Here is a 21593-nt window from a genome sequence, read left to right as displayed (position 1 = left end):
ATAAGCTTTGACTTCAATCTATTTTTGGGGATACTAGTGTGGAGAAATTATTACCCAATAAAGTTAGGGAGCGAACCACATTGAAGGTTTATTTCACCTTCACCAAGATAATAGGACAATCCTTATTCAATTACAGTAAATTTCTTAAAACTCTCAGTATAGATATGGTAAAGGACATTTTGGAGACTGACTGTGCATGTTCTTCTTCCCCTTTTTTGTATGGTCCATGTGGACATGTAGTTTCTGGGGATTTCAATATTATTAGTAACAGTGAAATTATGGATCTGATGAAAATGGGAGCCAAACATAGGGAACCAGTAACTCAAATATAGGGCCAAATATAGGGAACCAGCAACTCAACCTTCAAAATCAAGACTCTCTGCTCACCTTCACTCTTTCATTCCTCTTTCCTCCCACCTCTGGAACAAACTCCCTCACTCTCTTCAATCCCACTCCTCCCTCCAGGTCTTTAAAACAGCTGTTCACCACCATCTCTTATCTTCCCCCATCCAAAACCTTGATCTTTTCTACCCCCCGTTAATTCACCCCAGATCCACTTTTTTGAAATACCAACTTCTTTCCTTGAAGGCCTTAGCAGTGTCCATGTGTTTTCCACCTCTTCCCCCCCCCCCCCACCCCCTCCCCATGCCTCCCCCACCCAAGCCCTCTCCCTCCCACAGATCTCCCGATGTCCCTGTTCTCTGCTGTTGTACTTGTGTGCTTCCCTCTCTCTCCCCATCTTGTCTCCCGCTCCCTTTATCTTATGTTTTATGTGTCAGTTTGTTTTTATCTGATTAATGTTCGCTCTTACACGAGCCTCGATCTTGTACACGAAAAACAAACAAACAAACAAACAAACAAACAAACAAAAAAAAACCTTGGAGCTGTATTATGTCTTCAATTGTAGATTTTGTCTCTAATTTTAACAGAATGTGCCCCAAGTTTACGTTATCTGTGAACAGTTCCAATGCATGGTTTAACAGAGTTGTGGAAGTCCTGGAAAATAGGATTAAGTTTTTTATTAGTTGGGGCTGGCTTTCACTGGGTCAGTCTAAACCAGAGTTCAACAAGCCAAGTGTTCGTAAAGATATTCGGGATCTACATGATAATGAGTCATAGCTCCAGCAGATAAGGCTGCTAATAATTTTGTTGTGGTTTGTAAAAAGTTTTATGTGGAGGTTTTATTAAGAGAGTTAGGCATCGATGCGGTTACTTTCACTAGTATAGGAAATAGCACATGTGTTCCTTGTCATAAGTCGCTCCAGGATATTATCACTGAGCATAAGGAAGTTATAATTAATAATTTCAGTATTAAATGTGAAGAGGTGAATCTTTGTATTCCTCGGCTTTTCTGGATCCCCAAACTTCATAAGAACCCGTACAAGTATAGGGTTATAGCTGGTGCCAGGCAATGTACCACCAAACAGTTATCGGTTATAGCTCAGGCTTACAAGTTGTTAGGGAATAGTTCAGGAAATATTGTTTGGCAATTGAGAAGAATTCTGGTGTTAACACTTTCTGGAGCATTAATTATTATACTTTGGAGTTCTTAGATAGGATTAGATGCCTCAATATCAAGTCGGTTGAGGTTTTTGATTTTTCGATTTAATATACAAATTTGGATTTAGTACCAGTAAGGGATTCACTTTTCAAAGTAATTGACATGGTTTTTAACTCTTTTAATAAGTTTTTATGTGTCAGGTTTGATAGAGCATTCTTTTCTAAAAAGCAGAAGTTTAAAGATGCTGTTAATTTTATTTTATTTAATACTTTTATGTCCTTTTGTGGGATAATGTTCCAACAGGTTAAGGGTATTCCCATGGGTGGGAATTGCAGCCCCCTGCTCGCGGACATTTTTCTTATTTTCTGTGAATTTTCATTTATGCAAAAACTGATGAAGGGCAAAATTCGGACGAGCTAAAATATTGTCTCAGACATGTCGTTACATAGATGATATTTGTGTGGCTAACTATAACTTTTTTGATAGGCTGGTTTACAAGATTTATCCAGATAGTCATATTGTAGACGAGAGTGGTAATGATTGTGCTGTTGCTGTATATCTGGACTTGTTGGTTAGAGTTGGACAGAATGGCTTTAGTACAAGTGTGTATCATAAAGTAGATGATTTCAGTTTCCCTGTAATCTTGCACACCTTTCCAGGTAGCAATGTGCCAATTAAAATGGGTTACAATGTCTTCTCTTATCAGATACTTAGATTTGCAAGAATTTATTCAGTGAAGAATGATTTTGTGTAACGTGATTAGAAGGTATTTTCCATCATGTTAAATAGAGGATATTTGGCTGATTATTTGATTAGGTCTTGTGAGAATGTCTTTAGACTCGATCGTTACCTTTTGTTTAAGTTTGGTTGGTTTTCATGTAAGCCATGTTTCAGTTTGGTTGTTTCAGGTTGTCACCTTTTGTTTAAGTTTGGTTGTTTTTCATGTCAGCAAGTTCCTATTGCATTACATTTAATATAAGTATTAAATAATGGAGGTATTTAGGTAAAAATAATATTTATAAAATGTACTTTAAGTTAGCATTAATGTGATTGGTTGGTGGTTGCTAGGATATGCAGTGTGGCGTGGTGGCATCGGTTGTGGGTGACAGTTTGAATATTTGAATGGCAGTTTGAGTCGATGATTGGATGGAGGTGCTGTGTAATGGACATGGCTGTTGGGTGGAGTATTTATTGCTTAGTATATTGTTATATAAAATGATTTATGATTAAGTTATTAGTTTGTGTTAATACTTTAAATAAAAAGAGTAATTAGATAAGTTTGAATAAGAATATTGCATTGCTGTGTTGACTGACTGTCTGGACACAACTTTGAGATTGTGGGTTCATCGATGTTGAGTAATCTACTGATGTGGACCTGCAGTGAGGGTTGTGGATCCGCCGTTTGGAGAGGTTCTGGGCTGAAAGGATCGAAACCTCGATGAAAAACGGTGAAGAGCTGATGATCCGGGCAGTTGCAAAACCCGTCAATTGCTTATAGGTATAAGGTTGGCACCCATGCACTTGGCACCCTTGCACTTTTTTCAAATAACTCACAATTTTCTCTAAAAATAAGTTGAGATTGACACAAGTATTTGGTCTCCACAATTCTTTATTTCACTGTTAATATTACAGAACCTTTGTTTTTGATTCAGAACTTAATACATCCTTTTAAATCAGAAAATAAAAAGAAATGTCATTGACAAAAATATTGACACCCTAGACCTAATATTTGGTAGCACAGCCTTTGGACAAAATAACTGCAGTCAAGCGCTTCCTTTTTCCATGAATGAACTTCCTACACCTCTCTACTGGCAGTTTGGCCCACAATTCTTGTGTAAACTGCTCCAGTTCTCCCAGATTTGAAGGGTGCCATCTCCCAACTGCTGTTTTCAGATCTCCCCACAGGTGTTCAATGGGATATAGATCTGGACTCATTGCTGGCAACTTCAGAACAGTCCAGCGTTCTGTCTTGAACCATTTCTGGGTGCTTTTTGAAATGTGTCTGGGGTCATTGTCCTGCTGCAAGACCCAATACCTTCAACGGAGACCCAGCTTTCTGACACTGCGTTTAACATTGCGCTCCAAAATGCCTTGGAGCATTTTTGCTCCAATGGAGCATCAAAGCTCCAAAATGCCTTGGAGCATCAAAGCTCCTGATTTCATGATGCCATGCACACATTCAAGGCACCCAGTGCTAGAGGCAGCACAGCAACCCCAAAACATCACTGAACCTCCTCCATGTTTGACTGTAGGGAAGGTGTTCTTTTCTTTCAAGACTTCATTTTGTTTTCTGTAAACATAGAGATGACGTGCTTTAATAAAAAGCTCTAATTTGGTCTAATCTGTCCACAGCACATTCTCCCAGAAGGATTTTGGCTTGTTCAGGTGTGTTTTTGCAAACTCCATTCAGGCTTTCTTATGTCTCTCTCTCTCTCAGCAGTGGGGTTCTCCTGGGTCTCCTACCATAGAACCCCCTTTCATTGAGTTGGCGACGGATGGTGTGAGTTGAAGGTCAGGCGACGTACCTTGTGTCTGAAGGTCAGCTTTAATCTGTTTGACAGTTGATCGAGGTACTTTCTCCACCAATCGAACAATCCTTCGCTGCAATCTTTGATCGAGTTTTCTCTTGCGGCCACGTTCAGGGAAGTTGGCTAAAGTGCCATGGGCCTTAAACTTCCTGATAACATTGCGTACGGTGGACACAGGAACATCAAGGTCTCTGGAGATGGATTTGTAGCCTTGAGATTGTCCATGCTTAGCTACAATCTTGTGTCTGACCTTCTCAGACAATTCTCTGGTTTTTCTTTCTTTTCTCCATGTTCATTGTGATACATACAGTGACACAAAAGAGCAGAATGACCTCCTTTCTCCATTCAAACTGGTTGAATGAGTGATTTTTATATTGCAGGCATCTGCAAGTCATCATAGGTGAGTTTAATTCCAAAGTAAAGGAGAATCACCAGCTTGAAATCTAGTTATTTCTAACAACTTCTAAAAGGTGCCAATAATATTGTCTGGGCCATTTTAGGATTTCTGTGTGGAGTAAGCTAAGATTTAGTTGTTTTTTCAGGTTTTTTTTGTTTTTTTCCCACTGCAAACCAAAGAAATACATATGTGGATACCAAAATATTTTTTAATTTTAACAATTTTCAGGAAAAAATGGCACATTATTTGAAAAAAGTGCAAGGGTGCCAATATTTTTGGCCACGATTGTTTGTGTGTATGTGTGTATGCATGTATTGTTAATGTCCAGCTTCCTTCTTGTAACTACAGTGCAGTAATTGGTCTTTATTTTGATTAAAAAATAAATAATTCTCATATCCGAATCCATATTCATATCTTCAACAAAATGAAATCGATTCGTTACTTGTCACACCCCCAACCTCTCCACCAAGTGTTGTCCAAATCCATTCCCACTTTTTTGAGATATCCTGCTATTTATCGTTTTTGGTCCTATCTCCCAATGGTGTCACTTAAATAATACTAGTAGCCAGATCCGAATCCGGATCTTGACCAAAATGTAATCATTTCGTCCTTGTCACATACGCCAAATGTCACAAATGCCTAATTTCGTCTGAATCCGTCCACAACGTTTTGAGAAATCTTGTTCATAGACAAACAGACAGGAGTGAAAACATAACCTCCATCCACCTTCGGTGGCGTATGTAATTATCAGCTTTCTGAGAGTGAGCACTCCATCAAGCAGGTTTCTACCATCATAGCCATTCTCATCTTGACTATGAGGAATGTCCTCATGAAGTGGAAGAAGAGAGATGACAGTAAATCTTGGGTATAAATCTGGCAGGCCATCGGAAATTGACTCAAAATGGAAGAGAACCCTGCTTTTGGAATTTACTGAGATATCAGGCAAACTAAAATTAGTTTTTGGAGCTTTGCATTCTCTGTAATACCATGGATGTGCAGGTCCACGTAGGCCTTTCATTATCCTGGTTAATGCATGTTATTGCATAATTGTGGTCAGTGTCAGTTGTGTCACTATCAAAAGGTCACAACAAAATTTTAAGTAAAGGACCAGATTGTCATTATGGCAGAGAGAAGTCTTACAAGCAATGAAATGGGTGCATACCTAGTCTTGTTATGTATTGTCACCAATTCCAATACCAATTCAGGATGCAAAATATTGTCACCAATTCAGTATTGCCACTGTTACATGTTGTCAATAAAATGTGTCTGATGAGTGATGACTTTTGATGGAAAAGTGTAAATATTCACCAAACGAATCTCTTATCGTTTAGTTTAGATTCTGTATACTGGTGAGATTTTGACTGGTTGCAATCACTGTTGCAGGAGGCCCTGGCTTGTGTGATCCCTGTGAGAAGGTTCCTACTGACGTGCTGGAGTATTTGAGCAAAGCGGATCGGGAGAAACTCGTCATGAGTGCCCAGGTGCCTCATGTTCCTTTCTGCCCAATGCGTCCTTCCATACTAAATTACACTTCTTCATGAGATTGCATAAAAATATCCGATTTTATTTAACTCTACAGTTTTGTTTTATTCCATGAGAATATTCCACAGACCGAGTTGTACTTTCCGATGTCGTGGTTCCCGAGATAGAAGTCATTGAACTTTTGAGCATTTGTGTAAATTTGCAGCTTCAGATGGGCCATATCTTGTGAACACTGTTGTAAATAGATATATTTTTTGTTTGGTTCTGAGGTCGCAAGAGCAATTATGCTCGAATTTTACATCTATTGATGAAGTGTGTGTGTGTGTGTGTGTGTGTGTGTGTGTGTGTGTGTGTGTGTGTGTGTGTGTGTGTGTGTGTGTGTGTGTGTGTGTGTGTGTGTGTGTGTGTGTTGTGTGTTTGTGTTTTAGTGTTATAACCACACCCGCAAAAGTAATACAATGTACTACACACTAACAGTAAACTGTACGAACCTGACTCCTCTCATCCATGGATATTTCTTGAATTCCTATATTTCCGTGAGTCCTATTGGCATTTAGGAACACATTTCCGAGGGAATTCACAGTTTGGTTCAATATCGATTACAGATCTGACAGACAGCTGGGTCTTGTTTCAGGTAACTAGTGCACCCACTGAACAGGAGTGGCAAGAAAGAAGGGTTATGCTATTATCCCTTTGGGGTATATCGATTACAGCAGATCTTGGCTCGGGCCTCAAGAACATCAGAGGTGTAATCAGTTACCAAGTTTCTGCCCTCCCGTTCTCTATGTGGTAATAAACACTTTGTTTATAAAAACCTGTACATGGTCATTCAAGGTACGGGACTTTGCCATTACGTGCATCTGAATTGGCTTCAAAAATCCGGTTATGGGCCGATTGGGAAATGTGCATCTAATGCGCATATGGTGCCATTCAAAAATTGCAAAACACTATTTTTTTAGGGAGGCGTATACAGGCTTGATTAAACATTACCAATAATTTAACACTTGATCCTGTGTACCCCAACCCAGCCCTCTCCCTTTCACAGATCTCCTGATGTCCCTCTTCCCTACTGTTGTTGTGTTTCCCTCTCTCTCTCCCCTTCTTGTCTCCTGCTCCCTTTATTATATTTCTATGTGTTATACAAGCCTGGTGTTGGCTTAGCGGTTAGGGTGCCGGCTTGGGATCCTAGGATCCTGGGTTTGAATCCCGGTCGATCGCTGAATTAACGCCAGGGGGGTTGACTCAGCCTGTCATCCTTCCGAGGTCGGCAAATTGAGTACCAGCTTGCTGGGATGAATGATCCCGGTGTGTACCCCGGTTTAGAATAGGTACACCGTATCCCTGCGCATCATAAGAGCGTGACCAAGGGTTGGTGTCAGGAAGGGCCATCCGGCCATAAAAACATTGCCTCAAACAGGGAACCATGATTGTCATGGGGCCCGCAAGGCTAACCCCTGCTCTAGCGGGGAAAATGGCCTTAAAAAACGATCATTCATTCATATGTGTTAGCTCTCACACAAGCCTCGACTTTGTATACAAAAAAAGCCAATGTAAATCTGATGCAACAATGCCAGACAGTGTATAATCAGCAGAGGCCTATGCAGGTGAATGTGTCAGGCCCACCAGGAAACAAGATGGGCTCCTGCCAACCAATGGGTGCACATTCCAAAAATCGACCCACAACAAGAACCCCAACAACAGCAACACAAAGTTATTGTAGACCTGCAGCATGTCTCAGGTAAAAATTCAATGACCTCTATATTAGGAACCAATTGACTGTAGAATCAACAACTTTTGCTGTCGAACCTCTCGTGGAAGGGAATAAAACTGACAAGTTTCAAGATAATAGGAAATGATCATGTCATACTTATGATGATTTGATGTGGAAGAACCCCTTTGCTGTTTTCATGAATTAAAGTGGTGAAGGTATTTTAATGATACACTTTAGGTATAAAATTAAAATACTTCTTTACGTGCCATGTCACCTCCCCTTTGCAATTACACCCCTAGCATATGGTTGATAAATAAATGAAAATATGACATTGGGCAATTGGTTTATTACAAAGACTTGTGTTAAACACTGAGAGTTATTGTTTAAATGTTAGCATCACTTATTGTATGCAGGTATTCATTTTTCTATGCAGCGCAACTGGCATATGTTATTTTTGCAATGCAATATAATTCTTACTTTGGATATATGCTAAACTTCTGGTTGTGCTCCATGCAGCACTATTTGCGCTCCATGGCTTTTGGGCATGTGCACAATGTTCTGGCAATGGAGCCTATACTATACGCGCGAGGAGGTGACAGGAGGATGATGAAGGACGAGTTTTCAGGTGGGCACGAAAAGCAGTTTGCAGCGCACCTGTTTCTGCTTGTCTGCTTTCTGCAATGCCATTGCAACCTTTTTTATTATCTGGACTTTAGTTGAATTGAGGATGGAGTTGAGCAAAGGAAATTTCATATTATAATCACAATTGATGCAAATATATTTTTATTACAGAGAAGCTCTGATGCTTTGCATGGCCTTTTGGGTATGCCTGTTTAAGTTGTCAGTATGGGTGCTTTCAGCCTCGTGGGGTTTTTGAATGGGAAATGTATGAATGCACAAATTGGGGCAGTTTGGGTGTTTGTTTATACCGTAGATATTATGATTGAAAGCTATGCAGTTCACAGAGCTCTGCAGCCTTTTGCCGGGGCCGCTGGCGTTTTCGCTGCGTGGCACATAACTCATATCTGGTGCGTTAGATTCACAGACGCACACGATGAAGGCGTCTGTGGTGCAGGTGGCTCTGAAACGGCCCTCGGAGGACTGGCAGGCAGACGATGTCTTCGTCGCCATCAAACTTCCAAAGAAAGGTCTGTGCCCAGTGTCAGAGTGCTGCTTGACGCAGCATGAAGCAGGTCAGCTCTGTTTGAGCTTGCAGGTCAAAAAAAGGAGAGGATGAGGGCTTGTTTGATCGTAGTTACTCTTGCTTGTCACGTGGATTTCAGATATCATATTTTAACTGTAAGAATTGTTTACATGATAAGAGCATTCGCTAACATCCTGGGATGAAAGCACTCATACTGAGTAGAGTTACCTCATCGACCAGGGTTGGAGGAGAGGGTACTTTTTTTTTTATAACTAAGGACTGGACATGAATTTGCAATTTCAAAGGTTTGCCAAATAATAATAATTAATAATAAAACTGGTGTTAGCTTCTGCATGTTTTTTTTGCCATGATAATTTCAACAAGCTCTCCTCCTCCTCCTCTCATGTTTTGCCCTATGTCTGACACGGTTCAGTCAGAGAGCAGAACCTCGCTTTGCATGCTGTCATTCATTGCATAATTCTTAGTTGATGAATCAATGAGTGAAGATTATATTTTGAGTGCTTATGGCTAAGCACCACTTTCTCTTTTGCACCTCACGGTTTGCTTTAAAAAAGTCCAAAATAGCCCTAAAAAGTCATGATCATCATATTATTCAAAATGGCCAACTGGTTTCTTTTATTTTATTTTGCCGTTTCTGCTCGTTGTTCCCTATATAATTTTTCCCCTCCGCACTGTGCTGTCCCGAAGTGTGTTCCATGTGTGGTGTATGCAGGATCAGAGCCTGCAACGGCAGCAAATGCGCTGATGCGTTTGAACCAGTACTGCCCAGGCCTCGAGTACAAGATGCTCTCACAGACAGGTCCTGTGCATGCGCCTCTCTTTACCATGACTGCAGTGGTGCAAGGAAAGACGTACGAGGCAAATGGTTCATCTAAGAAGATAGCCAAACTGCATGTAGCTGAGCGGGCAAGTACAGCTGTTTACATTGCTAACCTGTCTTTTTTATTTTTTATTCAATTATAATTTCACTTATATTTCGGAGATTCTACTGTTACAGATTGTTCTAAGCAGCTTCTGATAACCTCAACCCAGGGAGCTACTAGGGCTGTTAGGATGGACTAGAGATATGCACACTCACCTCCAAGCTGTTCAGCCTGGGTTTGAATCCCGACCCAGATATAAACTGTTATGTGTACATGACAGTATGTGTCACAGGCAGGGTAATTTGTCAATGCGTGTGTCATCCCTCGGATGGACATTAAATGGGAGTCCCATCGGCCAGCATTAGTTTTTGGGCGTTAATTATCCCATGACGTCCTTTGTGAAGAGTACGCGAGCTATTTCCAGCACCCTGAATAAATTGCAAATTCCTGCCCTAACATACAGAGGGCATTGCATCAGCGGATCAGCCAGTGATCCTGCCCTGCAGCCATGTGCTGCATTCAAAAGAAAGAAGAAGATGATAAAGAAGGGAGGAACTGATGGTAAAATGTACTAAACGTAAATTTGAAAGAAACTGTCTGCCATTGTAACTTTCTGCTTTATTTTGAGTAATTACTTATTTAATCCATCAAGAGGGTACATTTAATCCATCAATACCAGCCTTAAGTATCAAAGAATAGGATTATAATTGCAATAAGGTAGTTATTAAATAGAGTTTATCCAGAGGTGTGTTGATGGTGCACCCAAGGAAATACAATGTGTCCTTGGCATAGTAGTTACTTTGAATCTGCCAACATGAGCAGTAATGGAAAAGCTACATTTTCAGATGGTTCTCACAACATAATAGTGATGGAGAGATGTGATGCACATTCTTGACTTACCGAGAGTAGCAGAACTTTCTACCTTTATCACAATGACAACTAAAGGCGAGGTATTGATGGAAGTTTTGTTTTCATCATGTTAGAAATAGACATGTGGATGGCATACCCATTTGCTACTCTTCCAGTGGAATGCCTTTGACATTTTGCTGAATATATGCTCCTCCATTGCGAGCCAGAAATTTTCACCAAAATCCACAATAGCATTAAATGGTGCAAAATATCTCGGTGACACCATCATATACTGCAGTAAATTGATGTGCAGAAACAAATAACACAATATCAAACGAGAAGGCAAAGCCGATCCGTATCCTGTTTGTACCTAAACTAAAGTTGACCAAAACAAGTTATACAAGTCATCATGTCACACGGCACAACCATCACCAAGGAGTATTATTACCAAGAGGTTCTGCGTCGCCTTCGTGACGCTGTGCGACGCAAACGGCCGGACCTGTGGGCAGCGGGCAATTGGCAGCTCCATCACGATAACGCACCCGCCCATTCTTCACATTTGATAGTTTCTTGGCCAAACACAACACACCTGTGCTTCGTCAGGCTCCCTACTCTCCCGACATGGCTCCGTGTGACTTCTGGCTTTTCTCCAAGTTGAAAATGCCCCTGAAAGGGACCAGATTTCAGTCCAGAGAAGACATCATGCGGAATGCGACGGACCAGCTGCGCGCCATCCCAAAAGAGGCGTTCCAGCGCTGCTTCCGACAGTGGCAGAACCGTTGGGAGAAGTGTGTGGCAGCCCAAGGGGACTACTTTGAGGGACATTAGTATAAGTTTGTTGTATCTGGATACGAGTATTTTTTATGAACAAAGGTCGGATACTTTTTGAACACACCTCGTATATATAATTGCAGATCTCCCGAAGCCCGTCCACGTTACAAAGGGGGGATTAAACCTCTTTTTCCCCTTGGGTCTTCGTGTCCACGAGGCCAAATCGCCACTTCCGCAGCAAGCGTGAGAAAGGGTATCGGGTCGACGCCGCACGTACCTTTGACCCACGCTGCCACAAAAATGGGGATCGGACCTCGCACAAGCCACGCTAATCGATTACGCCCGAGCAGTGTGCGTATCACGTGACTTGTGCCGTTACCTTTTATTGAACCCGATTGAGCGGTTCTATTCGTACGGTGCTAGGCCAATAGATAGAAAGGACGGAAGTCACGGAACGATCAAATAAAAGGAATAACACAATTTATTTTCAATGATCCACAGAGACACAGAGCAGGCACTTAAACAACGTTAACTTATCACCAGACAAAGGGCCCAATCACTCACACGGGGAAATGGAAGAAGAACAGGTTCGCGCGCCAAACGTGCCTTGCTGCCGGTCGCTCCCGGCCAACTCGCCCTGCGTAGCCCTCTGGCGCACGGCACGTATGCAGGGAAAATGCAGGCAGGAGGAGATCGCGCGTCTGTGGCCCGGAATGGGTCGCCTCCAAAAGCGCGATTATACAGCGGCAGAGCGCAGGGTACAGGGCACGGGGAGAGTTTGTGTACAACGAGGCTATTACAATAGTTCAATGCAAGCGCTTTGACTTGTTCAAGGACTGGGCGACTTTCACTCCTCGTCTCTCGTTCTGACGCGTTCAGCTCTGCGTTCTGAGTCGTTCTCACCTCTCGTGCGTTCTCGCCGTTCTCTCTCGCGCGGGGCTCGGGGCAGAGTCTTATCCAATGGCCCCTCTCCGATCTTACCCGAATGTTCCAAGCCCTGCCTCTTGCCGCCGTTGCGAGCCACTCCCCTCGAGCTCTGATTGGCGGCTCGCTGCTTACCGGCCACTCCCTCCTGCAGCTCCTCCCTTCGGCCTTGCCAGAATTGTTCAGGCCGAGCACATGGCATTCCAGCCTAATCAAGGCCTACTCACTGGCCTACTCAACGCAAAACTAACACAGGAAAGGAGACTACCTTACATTTACTAAGAAATAACTATACTACAGCGAGGCTACATGTTGTGGTGCGTCTACCTACGAGAGGGGGGGGGGGGGGGGCGGGGGGTCGTCCTTTATTCTCAAAACCGCAAATATATATATATATATATATATATATATATATATATATATATATATATATATGTGTGTGTGTAAATATGTAAAACAACGTTGCAGTTCCCATGGTCGGAGAGCAGCACAACAATCGGACATAGTCCTGCATATTCGCAACAGCACGAAGCGGATTTTGGAGACTCACCGATCCTGTGACGTCCTCCAGTACCGGCGTTGCCGGGCGGGGGAAGGGAGACCCGTACATTCCCAACCCGTACATTCGCCCTCTCGACTCAAGCTCACTCGGACAAAAGCCTCGCACAAATTACACCGTGAAGGCCCAATGGTCATGTCTATGCCACAAATCACGGGCGCACTGAATTGAAAATATATAGAACGCTCATACTCCGTGAAAAGTGAAGTCGCCGTGTCGCCATCTTGGTCAGCACGACTCGACCAACTCGCTTCGCGGATCTCGTTTTGTGCGGCAATAAACTGCTCCAATCGGTTACGGCAGGGTTGTGGAAAGACGTTTCACAGCTGTTTCAGACATTTAATTCATATCGCACAAAATCGATACAAAACACGATCGCATAAAAGGTGAAAAAACGTGTGACGTGTGACGGGATGGAACATCACGTGATCGCTCTGAGCGAAACGGCTCGACCAACTCGCTTCGCGGATCTCGTTTTGTGCGGCAATAAACTGCTCCAATCGGTTACGGAAGGGTTGTGGAAAGACTTTTCACAGCTGTTTCAAAGACATTTAATTCATATCGCACAAAATCGATACAAAACACGATCGCATAAAAGGTGAAAAAACGTGTGACGTGTGACGGGATGCAACATCACATGATCGCTCTGAGCGAATCAGTCTGGCGGCGGGAATGGAACATCACGTGATCGCTCTGAGCGAATCAGCGAGCTGCTCTGGAACCGGCTGAGATTAGCGGGTACTTTGCTGAAATGCGCTGAGGTAAATATGAATAAAAAATATGGATCGTCAAATATTTTGAGTTCGGCCATCTTCGTCCCACGCTCAATGGCCATGTCTATGTCAAATATCAAGCACATTAGCCTCTCCGTTTAGGAGTCTATCGGTAACATTACACACACACACACACACACACACACACACACACACACACACACACACACACACACACACACACACACACACTGTGCTTTATATATATAGATATATATACAGACTTGGCATTTAATATGGAATATTTTTTTGTGGGGGTGAACTTACTTTTCAAGATGACTTAGAACCAAAAGTTCATTGGAATTATGTTGAAATTATTCTAGATTTTGTTAATGTGACCTTTAAAAGAAACAAGAACCACATTTGACATTTCGAAGCAAATAAATTGATCCTTGAACGTGATGTAAACTGATATCGAACTCAATTCACGGACAGTACTGTGTTAAACTTCTGTAAGTTTTCCAGAAGTATCTCTTTATTTTGCACAATAGCCAAAAAAAATTTCAACAAAAACAAAAGCTAAATTATGACTGGGATTACGGACACTAAAATTACAGTTCAGTACTTCGTGTAACCCCCACGAGCATTCAGGAGAGCATGTACACGTCGAGGCATGCTGTTCACGAGATTTGCCAAGGTTTGGACAGGAATAGCTTGCCATGCAGTGACAATAGCCTGCTGTAATTCACGCACAGAGGTGGGCTGCTGGTCCAAGTTGTCGATTTGACGCGTTAATTCTGCCCACAAGTTCTCTATCGGATTCATATCCGGGGACATGGCAGGCCACTCCATATGCTCTACACCACGGTCAGCAAGAAAGTGTTGGATCATGCGTGCACGATGAGGCCGTGCATTGTCATCTTGGAAGACAAAGTTTCCTGGAAAGGCTGCACGAGCAAATGGAAGCAATGTTTCTTCCAGAATGGCCCTGTACTTGAACTGGTTCAGGTTTCCATTCAGAACAACCAGGTCAGTTTTGCCCCCTGCACGAAACGCAGCCCAAACGGTCACCCCACCACCTCCAGCTTGGACTCTTGGCACTATACAATCTTTGTTGTCGGCTTCATGCACTTGTCTGCGCACTCGGACGCGGCCATCTTGACGATAGACCAGAAATCTAGACTCGTCACTGAAGGTCACGTGATTCCAGTGTCCTCGCTGCCATTGACGGTGCTCTCTGGCCCGCTGCAATCGGCGCTGGCTGTGTTGTCTGGTCAGGCGTGGCTTTCTCAGGGGACCCCTGGCACGATAGCCTGCTTGAACCAGTCATTGGTTGACTCGCCTTCTGGATACAGGCACATTTGTCAGTTGCTGCCACTCAGCCCTAAGCCAATTAGCTGACTTGGTACGGCCATTGCAGACTAACCGGTGCAGCTGGCGATCATCTCTCCTTGTGGTTCTGCGTGGACGTCCTGGCCTCGGTATTGGAGTAGGGACACCCCTCTGAGCATTTCGTTTCAGGATCTTTGACACCTGACCTTGAGTGATGCCATACTGCCGAGCAATAGCACGCTGTTTCATGCTGTAATTTCGTAAAGCCACCACTCCATGACAAACAGCATTGTCGAGTTGACGGACCATCTCCAGAGGAAGCGGCAATAACTTTTGGAGACGTGCAGCAGTTGTTTTCCACTAATACAGAACGCAACAACCCTTGTATACCCGACTGTGAAGCCAATCATCAAATGCACCTGTCCGTACATTTTGCCACGCCACCTGTGATATAATCCTGTTGTTGACTTCTTGCTGCGACAGACAATCAGTGACATGGTTCTTTTAACAAATAAATCACCAAAGTGTAAAAGAAACTCACCAGATTGATATACTGAGTTAAGAAAGTAAACCCAAGTCAAGAAAAAAATATATTCCATATTAAATGCCAAGTCTGTATATGTATATATATATATATATATATATATATATATATATATATATATATATATATATATATATATATATATATGTTTGAGAAAGATTATTTGTTTACATATGACAAATACATCGTTTGTTTACTACCAAATTGTATTATCGACGTGTATGTTGGCCCTGAAAAGAGCCATTCGATTCGTCAAGAGTCAGGTGATGCTTTCTTCAAGAAGTCCAGCATCGTTGTCTGCTTTCCCATTTTGTGCTTTGCCAAGCACTCTGCTTGCATCTTCTCCTCCATGTCCAGCATCTCTGCAACAAGGTGCTATACACTTTTTCTGATGGAAAACTCCATCTCCATCAAGCTTGCTGCATAGTCGTTGACTCTCTTTCTTCATCAACTTTCTCCACCCAGGATCAGGCTCATTTTATTGAAGTCTGCATTGGATGTCCTCCAAACTGGAGAAGGATGCAAGATTGTCATTGGTTGTGAGTCCAAGGCTACAATATCTGCAAGAGATATTTCAAGAGTGTTACTGCACTCTGCTGACAGTTTATCATTTTCAGCATCAGGCTGTTTGGGCAGTTCACCATACCCGGCTACAATCCCACACTTCTTGAAGCATTTCTTCATGGTTGCTGCATCAACGTCTCTCCATGACTGCTGGAGCCAGTAGATTGCCTGGAGAAGATTGGACTGCCTCATAAATTCTGGACTAGTAAAGAAAGTCCCTCCCTGCTTCTCGTTTTTGCAGGATCGCTTCTTGGTGCATCTGTTGCATGAGGGAGGATGTGTTGGGAGGCAGGAACAGAAGCTTAATGTTTTTGAGCTGCACGTGAGGATGGCATGGTTTGTTGCCCAGTAGCATGAGAATCTTCCTTCCCCTGCCCTATCCCATCCTGGTGTCCCACTTCATGTGGAGCTCGAAGAGGTTGTTGGGACCATGACTTTTCGTTGGCATTGTAATCAACTGGGAGATCCTTACCATTTAGCCTCCCAAACCACCATGGCTTTATTGCCTCGTTGAGGATGGCAGGGAACTCCTTCTCTCCAATCGCGTTGGCACAAAACATCAAAGTTGCTTGTTCTTTTGACTGCTTCCCAACAAAACAGTCCTATGCGTCGTAAAGTTCAGGTCGTTTGGCCATCCATTCCTCCACTGTTGTGCTGTCGACAACTCCACTTTCACCACACATCTTTCCACAGATAATATTGTGCCTTCAACGAAAAATCTCGAGCCAACCATTGTATGCCTTGAAGTCCTCCACCTTCAGCTGTCGTGCTATCTTTCGAGCTTTCTCCCGCAATCGAGTCTATGAACCACTCGTAGAACAGGTCATTGATCTTATCGCTGTCAGTCTTCAAGATTTTGTGCTTGCATTCACAGGGACTGTTGGCAATTCAAGGGCAACCCCTTGAATTCCTCAATCCAATCTTTTTTCCACTTGAGAATGTTCCAAACTTTTGGCCTCTCACAACGATGAGAGGCCAACCCACCCTCCCAGAAAAAGCTGATTCCATAAATCCCGGTAGATTCCCCGGATACACGCTTGATGCCATCAATATACAGTGAAACCTTGACTTACGAGTTTAATTCGTTCTGTGACCGAGCTCGTAACTCAATTTGCTCGTTTCTCAAATTAAATTTCCCCATTAAAATGCATTGAAATGCTATTAATCCGTTCCAGCCCGCCAAAAACCACACCAATTTTTTTTTAAATATACAGTATATATAAAAATATCTCGCGCTTTATATTTCACCTGTATGCAGCATACAAGTTGGCAGGATGGCCTGGACTGGAGGTACGCACACTTGACTCAACTGTCCAGCCTGGGTTTGAATCCCGACCCAGCTATAACCTGTCATGGGTGAATCACAGGCAGGGTGATTCATCAATGTGTGTACCGCTAAACTGGGCGCCCCGTTTGCGTCCCATTAGTTGTTGGATGTTAAGGATCTCACCGTGTTTTCCACAAAGAGAAGGCGAGCTATCGCCGGCACTCTGAAGAAGTTGTGGCCTGGCATGCTCTTCTCCTCTGCCGTTATATACGTCCTCCTCGGCATCTTTTTCCAGAAGAGCCCTGTCTCGTCACAGTTGAAGATTTGCTGGGGGATGTATCGTTCGGCTTCTATCAGTTCGGCAAAAGTTATAATAAAATCTTCAGCTGCCTTCACATCCGCCTCACCAAGTCGACAACACGCACACCTCGCTCATGTTTTTCGACGATTGCGTGTTTTATATCCAAGCACATCATCCTCTTCTTCTTCTCAGTACTGCCCTTGGCACTCAATTTCTTAGGACCCATGGTTAAAACTAAGAAATTTTCCAAAATAACCAACATGCGAAAACAAAGCAGCAGTGATATACGGCAGAAATGCTTGCACGGCAAGATAACCACGTGACCGGAACCCACCTGGTGGCGGGTGGCGTCAGCTCCAAAATAACCAAAATGCGAAAACAAAACAGCAGCGATATACGGCAGAAATGCTTGCACGGCAAGATAACCACGTGACCGGAACCCACCTGGTGGCGGGTGGCGTCAGCTCCAAAATAACCAAAATGCGAAAACAAAGCAGCAGCGATATACGGCAGAAATGCTTGCACGGCAAGATAACCACGTGACCGGAACCCACCTGGTGGCGGGTGGCGTCAGCTCCAAAATAACCAAAATGCGAAAACAAAACAGCAGCGATATACGGCAGAAATGCTTGCACGGCAAGATAACCACGTGACCGGAACCCACCTGGTGGCGGGTGGCGTCAGCTCCAAAATAACCAAAATGCGAAAACAAAACAGCAGCGATATACGGCAGAAATGCTTGCACGGCAAGATAACCACGTGACCAGAACCCACCTGGTGGCGGGTGGCGTCAGCTCCAAAATAACCAAAATGCGAAAACAAAACAGCAGCGATATACGGCAGAAATGCTTGCACGGCAAGATAACCACGTGACCGGAACCCACCTGGTGGCGGGTGGCGTAAGCTCGTAACTCAGATCTCGGCTCGCATCTCAAAGCAATAAACCGCCCGAGCGACGGCTCGTATCTCGGAAAACTCGTAAGTTGGTGCACTCGTAAGTCAAGGTTTCACTGTATATATACATACAAGCTGCGCTCGCCTCACCACGGGTCGTTACTGAGGAGCGGGCTTATTTTAGCTGAGGATAATGACAGTACCTGAGGTGTTGTGTTGTGTTGTTGTGTTGTGTTGTGTGTTAAATACTTTACCTCACCACCAAGTAATTCAAAACACGTCACCACCACGAAATTGAAAACACCTCACAGCCACGAAACACGCATGGGGAATTGATGAGGAATAAAAGAAGTTCTCAACATTAACATTTCTTTAAAGTCTACATCCAACCCCCTTTTTTTGTGACGTTTACTTTCGGAATGAAACTTGAATTTGCAGACTTTGAACGCATTAAAACATAGTGTACGGGTCATGTTCCAACCCCTCCATTGTCCCCCTTATCAGCCCTCATATGAAGCTAAAACCAACATTAAGTTGCGTTCCTGGTACATTTACATGACCACAGTATTTTTTGCACTATTACGCTTATGTGGTAGCTAAACAATTGCTGTAATACAGTAAAAATATAGTATTAAAAAAATAAAATGGGGGTGTTGGTGTATGGGATTCAAGGTGAGGTGGTGTGTGGTAAGAGTGGGTCTTCATTTTTACCTCGTCACCTAGTGTAACTTCATCACCTAATGCACCCCAAGTACGATGGGAGACGAGTGTCTGTCCCACTTGGGACCATTCCTTTGCTTTGCGGGTGCACTCAATTAATTAAATACTGAGGGCATTTAAGAGATGTGTACATGGTAAAATACAGTAAGATTAAATTTAACTTGTCCAAAAAAGGTGGGTTGACAGACTTTGTTGGAGGTGGTGTGGAGTATGGCTGGTGAGAGCATCACTGATGTGTTGCCACATCAATTAGTAGGAGTAGAAACAAAAATTCAAATTGAAATGTCAAATCAAAACTGTACATATTTTGCAAGCCGTAGCCCAACAAAATGTCTAAACTTGGTACACCCAAGACCTTGGACTATAGTTAGCATTCTTAATCGTTCCCCAGAGTCATTCCTCACCTCCCCCACACGACTGCATGAACATGGCGGTTCCACCAAGATTGTAATCCTGTACGCCAAGAAGAACTTGCCAAAGGAATCCTGTACAGCAAACGTTTTGGCATGATTGACATGTCAATTGAGGAATAGCAATGTATCGATCATACGGATAGCATAGCGATTAAATGCTGCATTGTTTAGAGGGGCATTGTGAACAATCTGTGCCTGCACCTTATGCTATCAATTGTTGACGAGCATTCATTCGGCAGTTTTCTTTTTTTGTGCATGAAACATTTTATATCACGATCCTGGAAGCTATATTAGCGGCTAAGAGTTATTTGGAATTTTTACTGGAAACGATGACTATTTTGCACGGATTCAAGGGTGCCCAGGGAAGCAAATTAAGTGGCCGCTGGTCACGTTGGACAAGTGAACGTTGGGTAAAGGTTTTCTGTGTGGGGGATTTTTGTTTTTTGCCGCTATATAGGCAGTTGGCCATTCTGTTGAGGTGGCCGTTAAGACAGGTTTGACTTTCCTTTATTCTTTGTAAATAATTATGTTATTAGAACTTTGGAAGTAAGTCATTGTTACTGAAATTCAACAAAAAAATTTGGATTGCTACTGAAATTCCTGATAAAATGTAGGCATCTTTACTCTTTCCGTTGTGATCTGGTGACAGCTCATAAATGCTCTTAAACAGAAAATTAAAGAAAAATTGTTTCCTGTGCATTTTGTGCATGTCTGTCATAATACCAATTCTGCATTTTCATTTTGCAGGTCCTCAAGGACTTTGGTTTACTAACTGCAAACAGTGTAGGAGTAAAGCTAAGTGACGCTCAAAGCACCCCAAGTGAAGCTCAAACAACGGTATCTGAAGATCCCAGCCCTACTTTGGGTGACACCACCTCGACTTCTGCGACTTCTGCGACTTCTGCGACTTCTGCGACTTTATCTCTGTCTGCCTCACCCGATGTAAGGAGTCCGTCTAGCCTGAAACTTAAGTTGCAATCACCTCGCAAATTCATTCATTACTTGGCAAAAATATTTTTTTGGGACAAGTATGTTGATCACTCCAGTTTTTTTGTTTCTGTCCGCTTACTTAAACTTGCCTACAGGTCACAATTTTAAACTGATCTTCACGAAACTTCACCAAATGGCAGTTTGTGGCGAGACAAAATCCTACTTATTTTTGAGGTCAAAAGGTCAACATAGGCCAAAGGTCAACCACTTTTTTCAAATTTCTAAAATCCTCAATTTTCCTCCAATTGACTTGAAATTTGAATGGGATTTCATATCAGTAAACTGAATTCAACCACCAACTATTTTGAGGTCAACATAGGTCACAACGTTAACATAGGCAACCACTCTTTTCAAATTTCTAAAATCCTCAATTTTCATCCAATTGACGCATATATATATATATATATATATATATATATATATATATATATAGATATATATATATATAGATACTAGCGGGGTCACCCGTGGGAATCCCACGGGCATGGATGTGTGTGACATTTCGACATATTGAGTTATATGCTGCACATTCATTTTTACAAAATGGTTACTGGCAAGTCATCAGATCCAGAAATGGTGTGAATTTAGTTATTTCACATAATATGTGACCCCTCACTCCTCTCCACCTGACACTCTCCTGTCTCCACCTGACACTCTCCTGTCTCCACCTGACACTCTCCTCTCTCCACCTAGCACTCCTCTCCTCTCCAAACCCTCACATCCCTCTCCTTTCCAATCCCTCACCTCTCCAATCCCTCACACTCCTCTCCTCTCCAATCCTTCACACGCCTCTCCAATCGCGCCTCACACTCCTCTCCAATCGCGCCTCACACTCCTCTCCAATCGCGCCTCACACTCCTCTCCAATCGTGCCTCACACTCCTCTCCAATCGTGCCTCACACTCCACTCCAATCACTCCTCTCCAATCGTGCCTCACACTCCTCTCCAATCACGCCTCACACTCCTCTCCAATCGTGCCTCACACTCCTCTCCAATCGCGCCTCACACTCCTCTCCAATCGCGCCTCACTCGCCTCTCCAATCGGCTTTCCCCGTCTCGTTTCTCTCCTTTTTCTCCCGTCTCGTTCTTTTTCTTGCTCCAAATT

The 21593-nt window shown here is 43.1% G+C and overlaps 1 protein-coding gene across 11 annotated transcripts in view; it reads left to right on the top strand.

The window, feature by feature from the left end:
* The window catches only part of LOC137432741 (spermatid perinuclear RNA-binding protein-like), a 130579-nt gene that overhangs the window by 82444 nt on the left and 26542 nt on the right, over nt 1-21593 (top strand). For 7 of the 11 annotated variants that reach the window (XM_078783555.1, XM_068124894.2, XM_078783557.1 and 4 more), the window contains 5 exons: nt 5810-5907; nt 8136-8244; nt 8657-8767; nt 9497-9690; nt 20246-20440. In XM_078783555.1, the coding sequence (XP_078639681.1) occupies nt 5810-5907; nt 8136-8244; nt 8657-8767; nt 9497-9690; nt 20246-20440 (707 nt within the window). The remainder of the gene's footprint in view (nt 1-5809; nt 5908-8135; nt 8245-8656; nt 8768-9496; nt 9691-20245; nt 20441-21593) is intronic. The other 4 variants (XM_078783560.1, XM_078783559.1, XM_078783558.1 and 1 more) reach the window with 1 other exon arrangement.

This window comes from Myxine glutinosa, chromosome 8 (genome assembly GCF_964187855.1).
Source record: "Myxine glutinosa chromosome 8, kmMyxGlut1.1, whole genome shotgun sequence".
NCBI classification, from domain to species: Eukaryota; Metazoa; Chordata; class Myxini; order Myxiniformes; family Myxinidae; genus Myxine; species Myxine glutinosa.
The sequence above is the reverse complement of the archived record's forward strand: the minus strand, read 5'-3'. Positions and strand labels throughout refer to the sequence as shown.